Source organism: Lytechinus variegatus, chromosome 3 (genome assembly GCF_018143015.1).
Source record: "Lytechinus variegatus isolate NC3 chromosome 3, Lvar_3.0, whole genome shotgun sequence".
Taxonomy (NCBI): Eukaryota; Metazoa; Echinodermata; class Echinoidea; order Temnopleuroida; family Toxopneustidae; genus Lytechinus; species Lytechinus variegatus.
The window spans coordinates 51,403,729-51,414,069 of record NC_054742.1 but is presented as its reverse complement, the minus strand read 5'-3'; the positions used below and the strand labels follow the sequence as shown (position 1 = coordinate 51,414,069).

Below are 10,341 nucleotides of genomic sequence, written 5' to 3'. Positions count from 1 at the left end.
ACTTTCGAACATATCTCACCGGGTATAGGGAATTCATACATATAGGCCTAAACAATCACCATCTGCAATGAGATTGAGAACGAGGCATGAATAAAAAAAAAGAAACGGCCTACTCGTACTCTTGCACAAAAATGCTATCTTATGAAGACAGTTGTAGTTTGAAATATGGAGATGCATCCATCGGGGAGATGTATCACAGCGTTACAATTGAGGAGTCATATTCAATTGTAGACAATGTATATTGGTTTTGATGGAAGAAGCCGTACGATTTAGAAAAATAAAGTCTAGGCTTAATTTATACAGGTTGTTGCCTCGTTTGTTGCTTTTCAGAAACTTTATGCGGCGCTCCGGTCCAATTGCCTGCGACTACGTCAAGTTGGTACCGGTGTACGGTATACAGTACGGTATAGCGCGTGTATGCTTCATATCATGCATGCAGTAGAGATGTGTGGCGCGAGTCAGCTAACTGAAGCAGACGAAGTTTGGAGCAGAATTTCGCAAAGGCAAACTGAATACACCGTTAGATTGAAGAAAGTTTAAGCTGGTTTAGTATACGGATACTACTAAAGTAACGCACTCGGTCCTGGCTAATTCTAATTGGAATTTCCTGCTGCAATTTCAACTTGCAAATCTAAACTTGAAAAGGCAATTACCACGCCCGGCACCGGTACTGTACGAACGGAATCGGACTCCGATGTAGCTCGGCCGGGGCGCGTCTCGCTATACGGGGAGGCAGTGTAACGCTAGATTATGTGGAGATGCTGTGCAGGATGCGGAATTGAACTTAAATAAACCATGGAAATATTGCCGCAGTTGAGGTACATTAGGTATGAATTTATATCGTTGATCTGAGCAGTTACCACGAAAGACTATTCTGCTACATGGATGACGGAAATAATGGCCGTTTTCTTCACAAATGTGTGTAAATTTAGTGACTGTGGCCTGACTTTCCCATCCCTTCGTCAGCTGATCGAACACATAGAGGATGCACATATTGGTGAGTTGATCGTGCGTTAAAACACACACAGAGGATTCTTTTGTTGGTATCCCAAACAAAAGCTAACGGGACAAGGCAGGCGAATGTTTAGGATTGAGGCATTGCCTTTTGGCATTCTACAAAACAAAGAACTCAGGTCAGGTACAAAATCCTTTGTTTGAGTCTAGCCTCTGTGTGTATGTTGAGCTGTCAGAATTAGAAGCTACAAGCCACAATATGAAAAATAATGGAAAATATGAAAATTTGATATATCTCACTGGAGATTTGCATTAATACTTGAGAGTGATATTTGAAATTTCGATATCAATGTCATGAAATGAATAGCTGGGGGATTTTATAATTCTTGACACATAATTGACAGATCAGGTGTATTTTAGTCGGGGTTTTCATGTGAGGTATGGTTGTTTGAAATACTTTCAAACATTGTTTTTCAATTAAATTAGATTTAATTCTATTTTTTTAATCAAGAGCATGAATCTTTTTAAAGAAAATTTTGATAATCATGATAATTGACCTTTTCTGAATGAATGTCAAAATAAGCCTAGGAACATATTTATTGTGAAGTTGGGCAGATGATGATTTGCTCAGAGAAAAAGCATTATTTGAACCATCATCCATGAGGTAAAATAATTTAAAGATAGTCTAGTTTGTATTGTTTCATTCATTGAACTTGACCATGCAATGCCTGGCCTGGCTGCTATGGCTTATTCATGAAAAAGCTGGTACCTGTATTCGAATTATGTATTTTTCAATATTGATTTCATCTATTATCTAATTGTATGTCATATATTTTGGAATATGATCAATTAGTATGTATTTTGTATTTTATTTTAATCATTGTGAATTTTTGATTTATCAATAGGTGCAGAAAAAATATCCTGAAAGATAGATGTCCAGGGGGGGGGGGGTAAAGGGGCAATGCCCCTAACCACCCCCCCCCATAGCACTAAAATGAATTGTTACATGACTTACCCCAAATTTATTCAAAGTACCCTTATTAATTGTCAGTCAGTGATGGGATAATCTGGATGATGCTTGCAAATATGAAAAATACTGAAAATCAAGAAGTGTATAACATTCACTGAAGTGATAAGAACATAATTATCAAATTTGTATGTCATATAATTTGGAATATGATCGATTTTGTATTTTAATCATTATTGTGAATTGTAAAATTGATTTATCAATAGGTGCAGAAAAAAAATATCCTGAAGGATAGGTACAGGGGCAATGCCCCTCCCCCCATAGCACTTAAATTAATTGTTACATGACTTACCCCAAATTTATTCAAAGTACCCCTATTAATTGTCCGGTTTCTTCTTTTTTTAAGTGATCAATAATCTGTTCTTTTGGCCAGTAGTGTCGACCTGTATAATGTTATATTCGTTGAAAAGAAAATGGAATATTTTCTCATGTCAGTGATGGGATAATCTGGATGATACCAACAAAAAAAATGTGAAAAATACTGAAAATCAAGAAGTGTATAACATTCACTGACGTGATAAGAACATTAGATTTCAACATTAACTAAGAGTTGTTCATTCCAAATTTCTGTTTTGGGTGCTTTTCAAAAATTGGCAAATCAAATCTGAAGGGTAGATGTTGATTGGTTTGCCTCCTACTGTATCATAAACGAAGATTGTAAATCTTTGTTAAGGGTGCTTTTCATACCCTTTTCATAAACCCATCCTCCAATTAGCCGCCTAAGAGTAATGCGGATAATTCAATAACAAGTGGAATGCCTCTGGCCGTCTCACCTGCATCACGAAGTTCAATATAGCAGCAGTGCTGACTTTGAAAACTACTCTAACTCGCACAAGATGTTCAGTGATACATGGTTACTATTATGTCCACTTTTTATGAACTAGACCAATAAACTTACAGAGATATGATGGTTATTCAACAAAAAACCCCAACATGGCCTAAGTTCATTGACCTTACATGACCTTTGACCTTGATCATGTGACCTGAAATTCGCGTAGGATGTTCAGTGATACTTGATTACTCTTATGTCCAAGTTTCATGAATCAGATCCATAAACTTTCGAAGTTATGATGGTAATTCAACAGATACACCCAATTCGGCCAATGTTCATTGACCTTTGACCTTGGTCATGTGACCTGAAATGCGCACAGGATGTTCAGTGATACTTGATTACTCTAATGTCCAAGTTTCATGAATCAGATCCATAAACTTTCAAAGTTATGATGGTAATTCAACAGATACCCCCAATTCGGCCAAAGTTCATTGACCCTAAATGACCTTTGACCTTAATCATGAGACCTGAAACTTGCACAAAATGTTCAGTGATGCTTGATTACTATTATGTCCAAGTTTCATGAATCAGATCCATAAACTTTCAAAGTTATGATGGGAATTCAACAAATATCCCCAATTCGGCCAAAGTTCATTGACCCTAAATGACCTTTGACCTTGGTCATGTGACATAAGACTCATGCAGGATGTTCAGTAATACTTGATTAACCTTATGGCCAAGTTTCATGAACTAGGTCCATATACTTTCTAAGTTATGATGTCATTTCAAAAACTTAACCTCAGGTTAAGATTTGATGTTACGCCGCCGCCGTCGCCGCCGCCGTCGGAAAAGCGGCGCCTATAGTCTCACTCTGCTATGCAGGTGAGACAAAAATTGCGTTCACAAACTCTGGAAATAATCCGCACTATTTTTACGAGCGCCCGTCCTGAAAAAGGCGGATAATCGTCATGACAACTGGACACGCCTCCTCCGATGCGGTGGTTTTGGAAAAGGGTGACCTTGTGACTGCCACCATGGCAATTATTCGCATTATTTGGAAATGCGTTCATAAAGTCAAAATCTGGTCCCGATGCTGCTATTATGCGGATAATAGCAGCATCAAAATAATGCGGATAACTCTGGTCCTCCTCCGATTTTACGACCAAATTTTGCTGCTATTAGCCGCATAATTGGGTTTATGAAAGGGGTATCAGATGATTCACATTCACACTAACTTGTGAATATGGAATATCCTACACCAAAATATAAGCACTTTTTGAACTGATTACAGTGTATTTGTTTATGTTTTTTCGTCAAATATACATTATGAGTATTGATGTATAGATATAGAATTTCTCAAATCTCATCTTGACATATAGTCTACTTAAGGAATATATGTAGCTACAGTGTACATGTAAATAAGTAATGGTATACATATTCAACAGAGTTAGAGCATGAAAATATGCCTAATCTCATGTGTAGTAAAAGGGAAATTATGTAAATTTTACTGTAAAATCTGATATTATCCCACCAGCCACCAACTGCATTCAATCAATAGTTCAGGCTCCTGATCATCACACACTATTGTGTATCAATCACATTGGCTTGCCATTGTATTAATCATTTTCAGTGTCTTTCTTTTCTAAAAATAACAGAATACATGTATATGGTAAAATTTTGTTATTTTTTTAGCTTTTCCCTTTAAAAACATGTTCGTAAATAAAAATCATTTCCAAGTAACTAAACTATTGCGCATGGAAAAAGATGTGCAATTGGAACATTTTGGGAGCTGATATTGTCACTTATTATGTGGCACGGATATCAGGTTAGAAGATGAATGTCAAAGGTCAATCAAATTCAATGAACTTTTGACTATGGTGTGGTATCAGTATGAGAAAAAAATCAAGATTTAGATGCTTTACTTTCAAGATTTTATTTCTTATTCCATGAGACTTTTTTATGATGGTTATTGGCAAATAAATTATTGATTTATTTTCACGTCACTAAATGAAGGTCAAAGGTCCTTTTAAGCCCAACACACTGGTATGATCCTGAAAAAAAATAACCGAAGATCAAGATTTTTATTTTTCAAGATAATTCTGAAATTTTTCCTTATAAAATTTGGATATAAAGTTGATAAGGTGTAATAACCATGTATAATTTGTTAAGTTACCATTTTCTTCAGAGGTGCTCCTACATCTGTCACAAAATTATGCACAAAATTTATTCTTTACAATCTTAATCTATTTCATGATTTAAACTATACCAGCACTTGACATACATGTATTCATACTTAATTGCACAATGTGCTACAAACAAATAATCCTGAAATAGGAATCCACCCCCCCCCAAAAAAAAGAAATCAATGATAGCCTCAAAGCAAAAAGAAAGTGTACCAGTTCTTCTTTAAATGTTAAATGATTTCAGACTTCCTTTGTTTAATTGTAAAAACAGTAGGAAGAAATGAACAAATTGTAAAAGAAATCAACCGAAGCCAAATATATTAAGACACAACATATTGGGAGATCATGCAATTACGTTTTAAAACAGTTTAATTGGAATATAATGTGATGAATGAAATCAAATATTATTTTGTTTGTGTTGAATTTTCAGACAATGATCCCAAGTTCCTTGAGAAGCAAGAGTTGCAGCAGCCATCCTCTCTGCCTCTCAGCTATGTGATCAAGTGAGAAAAAGATCTGCATAAAAGTTACAATCATGGTAACATTGCCATCAGTGGCGGACCGTGACCCGGAGGAGACAATGCATTGGAGGGGCACTGTATTGTTTGTGAATGTAATGCTGTGCCCCTATGCTTTGTCTCCTCCGGGTCACGGTCTGCCACTGATTACCATCCAATGGTAATTAACATGGTAATGATGCTCAACTGCCAACCAAATCAAGGATTTTAGAGAAGTTATCATTGTATGGCAAATATACCATAACTTAATTTATGTTATAGGGCCCTTAATCAAAGTATACAATACTCCCAAATAAGAAAAAAAAGCGATGCTACAATGATCTTTTTAAAATATGGATAGGTATGGTGGACCGTGGAAGATAGTATTTCTTCTTACTTTTACATGTATGATATATGTGTGAGATATTCTGTACATTTTGTATTTCCATGGATGCCTTAGTTATTGCTATCATTTTTCATTTGACAAATATAGTTTTGAAAAAAAAGAACACTACTTTCGTTAGGTAGAAGAAGTTTTTCTTGGATAAAAAACCCTGGCCTGGACCTTCACATCAGTGAAAAAATGCATTCCTTTTTTTATCAATATTAATATTTTTTTAATTTATTGAATGCTCATGTAATTTAAAGATGTAATCATTGTGGTTTCAGGCTTACTTTCGGCTTTAGGTAATGAAAACTATTGCTCCCATCCCTTTGCCAATACTAATATGCTAGATAGTTGTTCATCTTTGCATTAGAGAGATCATGGTATTTAGAGAGATGATGGTATCTCTCCCAAGTGATAATGTGTCCCATCATCACAAGATAATTTTTTAGTTTGCATACATGCACATCCTTTGACTTGAATATTTTACCTACTCTCGCAATGATAAAATTGTCATCTGTTTAAAATTAAAATAAGTGAGAGAGAAAGTACAAGCCTTGTACTACAAGGTACATGTACAGTTTTTCAACATTTTCATTTTTTAATAACCAATTTACCTTTCCAATTTTGTATTGTTTTTACAAATCTTATTTGCAATGAAAGGTTTGTGACTGATGCAGCAAAACATCAACATGAGAAGAAGAAGGCACGGGCTCACAGTTCATCAACATCAAGTCCAAGGACTATTGCACAGACTCTTGTAGGTAAGTCTGGGCTTTTTAATTGCTGCTTTTACATTCAAGATTTCTTATAATATGTTGAAAGCTTATTGCAACGTGAATGTAGTGAATGGCTTTAGATGTATTTTGATTATCTTTTCAGGAGAGCGTTTCATGAAAGGAATTGCTGGATGTTTGATCTGATATGACAAAGTATGTTTTATCTGACACTTTCATAGTAATTGTGCTTCTCAGCCAATCAAAATCAAGGAAAGTTATCAGATCCAACAACTTGTCAGACAAAAAGGTTGATGAAATTCTTCCTAGAAGAAACAAGTAACCTGTGGTGTTAATATTTAGGTACATGTATTTTGGAACAAATGTTGCTGTCTGTTTTTGTTGAACATATTCTTTAACTGTCATTTTATTATTAAGTTTTCTCAACAAGATGTCATTAAATCAATTTAGTTTGATAAAGACACTTAATAATATATAGGCCAATTTAATAATTAAATAAAACTAATATTATGTCTTATATAATTTTCAAGTTCTTATGAATTTCTTTATTATGCCATGAGCAGCAGTCAACAGCAGTGAGTGGGACTTTGATGATGACAACGACAAGAGCGATTCAGACAGCGATAACTCCTGGACGACACAAGATGAGTTTAGTTATGAGCTTATCCTGCGCACCATGGCCACCCAGGTGGGGGACGATAAACCCTTTCTCTGTCCTGTACCAGGATGCAAGAAGAGATATAAGAACGTCAATGGGATGAAGTATCATGCAAAAAATGGACATCGGAATGAGAAAAAGGTATGTTTGAAGGGTCTCTATCCACTTGGTTGTAATACTAAACATTTTGGTCTAATTACCATTTTGTCCAACTATTACTGGCTCTAATACTCACTTGGTCTAACATATTTAATCCAATGCCCAGGTGTATAATTTCCACTTTGTCTATCCATTATTTTACAGTTGATCAAAACTGGTTAATAAAAAACAGTTCATCTTGTCATATGGATTATGTGGTGTTAGACCATTGGGTATAGCTAGAAATCAGATAAAATGGTTGATGGGTTAAATGACAGTTGTCCAAATGATTAGTAGACAAAGTGATTGTTGACAAACTGTAAGATAAGCCCATGTGGGATGAGAGTAGACCAAATGGAAAGTGGACAAAGTGGGTTTAGGTCAAGGGGTAATTTACAATGTATCGTTTCAAGTAGATGAATTCCATAGATCTCAGAGCATACATTTGAATCATGGTGTTGCATAAATTTGTCTTGCAATCAGAACATGTCATATGAGGAAGAAGCTGTATTCTCTCTGTGTCTCAATAACATTTATAGCCAATATCTGTTTTAATTAAGTGTAAAAAATGTTTCATAAAGCTGTTCATAATGTCATGCATATTGCATAACTTCAAACACAGTGGGAACATGTCAAGCCAAACATAATTCTTCATCATTTTAGTTGCATTCAAATAAGTTGAAATGTGCTGTTCAGATTAATATTTAAAAATGTGAAATTTGTTTTTTGCCAAAATATTAAAATCAATGGGAAATATTCCTATGTTCCTATCATTATATCTAAAATCAAGTGTAACTTTATGATCAATTTTAAAACAGCTTCCTGGCTGCTTCTAGATATAGTATTATAACGTATTATACTTGAATGCTGTTTTTTTTTGGTACTCTTTGAATAAGGATCTCTAAAAATTAAGAGAAATATATATTTATTGAAGATATGTCTGCCACAGATAGTATTTTTAATGGAAAGGTTTACCCTTGTCAAGAAGTACCAAGCAATATAAGGACATTTATACATGGTTAACTAATATGGTAAATTGGTAAGACCAAGTAAAGGAAGCTGCTATGAAGTTGCCATAGGATTTGTTAATTCGTATTGATCAAAGAATTTTGTTTTTGTTCTGAACTCAGGTGAAGAAGAATTTCAAATGTCAGTGTGGAAAGAGCTACAAGACTGCCCAGGGCCTTAGGCAGCACAGACAGACGCACACCAACTCACTGGACTTGCCTCTCAGTTCTCTTGCCAGTAACAAACAAATTAAAACATCGAAAGTAAGCAGCGCCCTCAGTAGTTTGGCTTCGTCTACTGTACCAGCATCCATCATCCAACAGGCCACTCCTCTCCTTGCCAGTCCCCTTGGGATGTCCCTTGCCAACGGAAGCATCGTCTTGGAATCCATCACCCCAATCTCGTCGGGCAGCATCATCATGGAACCTGGGGTGTCCACGGCATCTGCAGCTCTTGGCAGTATGGCCCAGGCCCAGCAGACAGGCCTTATAGTGACTTTACCCTCTGGAGTGGAACCCACAAGCATGAACCTTGCCAAGGCCTCGCTGGCCGCTGCCAACAAGGTCAAATTCAAACAGATCCACATCCAGGGGGATGCTAAAGACTGAACCGTGCAATATGAAATTCTTGAGGACCTTGACAGATAGAAGAGCATTTATGATCTGGGAATGCAATTGGATGCCTTGCAATGCTGACAGAGGGTACCTATGATATGTAAATTTTCATCTTGTGCAACATTCATTTCACCATTATTTGGACGGGATACTTTTCACTGAAGTTCTTGAAGGAGATTGAGGTCATCAAGGAGGAACTTCTATAGCTTTTATTGCTGCTTACTGTATACAATATAATCAATCACAGTCAATCAGTATAGTCTTGATGGAATGTTTTCCATATTATTTGGCTATTTTTTGCAGGGACATTCTCCACTTATCATCTCAATTAATACATCTCAAATCAAATTTCTGTACCTCATCTTGCCACCATTTTCGTTTCAACATTCTGTTTTTGCAACAACTCCTTCAGCAACTTTGTGATATTGTTTACGAGAAATACAACTTCAGAAATGATCTATATGAAACACCTGTTGGGTAACAATAAATTGAGAGTTGATGAAATCATACCTCACTGATGGATGTATCAGAAACAGAAACACTGATTATCAGAAGATGCACATGTTTTGTTTTAATATGCAGTGTACATATATATAAACTATATTTATTGATGATATTTATTTTGTCTAATGATTTGGTTTTTGATGATCTATGGGCAGTTACATGTAGCATGGCTAATAACTTGGTAGTATAAATTTTCAAGTTGAGGATTTTTTTTCAGACTACTAGAAATTGCATATGAGATGTTGGTATATGCAATAGTTAGAGTTTGAGGTCTATCCTAAGAGCTTAAAATAATCCACTGAGAAAATGAAATGAAAGATGTATTTAGAACTCAGCGATATTTAAAGGACAAGTCCACCCCAACAAAAACTTGATTTGAATAAAAAGAGAAAAATTCAACAAGCATAACACTGAAAATTTCATCAAAATCGGATGTAAAATAAGAAAGTTATGGCATTTTAAAGTTTCGCTTCATTTCACAAAACAGTTATATGCACATCTCGGTCGGTATGCAAATGAGGAACTGATGACAACACTCACTCACTATTTCTTTTGTATTTTATTATATGAAATATTTTTATTTTCTCGTCATTGTCATGTGAAATGAAGTTTCATTCCTCCCTGAACACGTGGAATTCCATTATTTTAACATTTTTTGTGTGCTTCAGGCAAGGAGGTCCTAATCGTCAAATTTGTAAAAATTGAAATATTGTATAATTCAAACAATAAAAAACAAAAGAAATAGTGAGTGAGTGACATCATCAACTCTCTCATTTGCATGTAACTGGCTCGTTCATATAACTTTTTGTTAAAAATAAGAGAAACTTTGAAATGTCATAACTTTCTTATTTTACATCCGATTTT

At 35.3% G+C, this 10,341-nt stretch overlaps 1 protein-coding gene across 1 annotated transcript; it reads left to right on the top strand.

Annotated features, from left to right (window-relative positions):
* Nucleotides 1-430: 430 nt before the first annotated feature.
* Nucleotides 431-9,851, top strand: LOC121411301 (juxtaposed with another zinc finger protein 1-like). Its single transcript, XM_041603954.1, has 5 exons — nt 431-997; nt 5,367-5,439; nt 6,482-6,582; nt 7,119-7,354; nt 8,482-9,851. The coding sequence occupies exons 1-5, from the start codon at nt 886-888 to the stop codon at nt 8,965-8,967; spliced, it is 1,008 nt and encodes a 335-aa protein (XP_041459888.1). The 5' UTR covers nt 431-885; the 3' UTR covers nt 8,968-9,851.
* Nucleotides 9,852-10,341: the final 490 nt, after the last annotated feature.

What these genes read in the sequence shown, in the direction of transcription:
- LOC121411301 (XM_041603954.1), top strand. Translation starts at nt 886, where the DNA reads ATGACGGAAATAATGGCCGTTTTCTTCACAAATGTGTGTAAATTTAGT. An exon ending in TATTGCACAGACTCTTGTAG is followed by an intron (nt 6,583 to 7,118) that starts GTAAGTCTGGGC and finishes TGCCATGAGCAG; the next exon opens with CAGTCAACAGCAGTGAGTGG. An exon ending in GACATCGGAATGAGAAAAAG is followed by an intron (nt 7,355 to 8,481) that starts GTATGTTTGAAG and finishes TTCTGAACTCAG; the next exon opens with GTGAAGAAGAATTTCAAATG.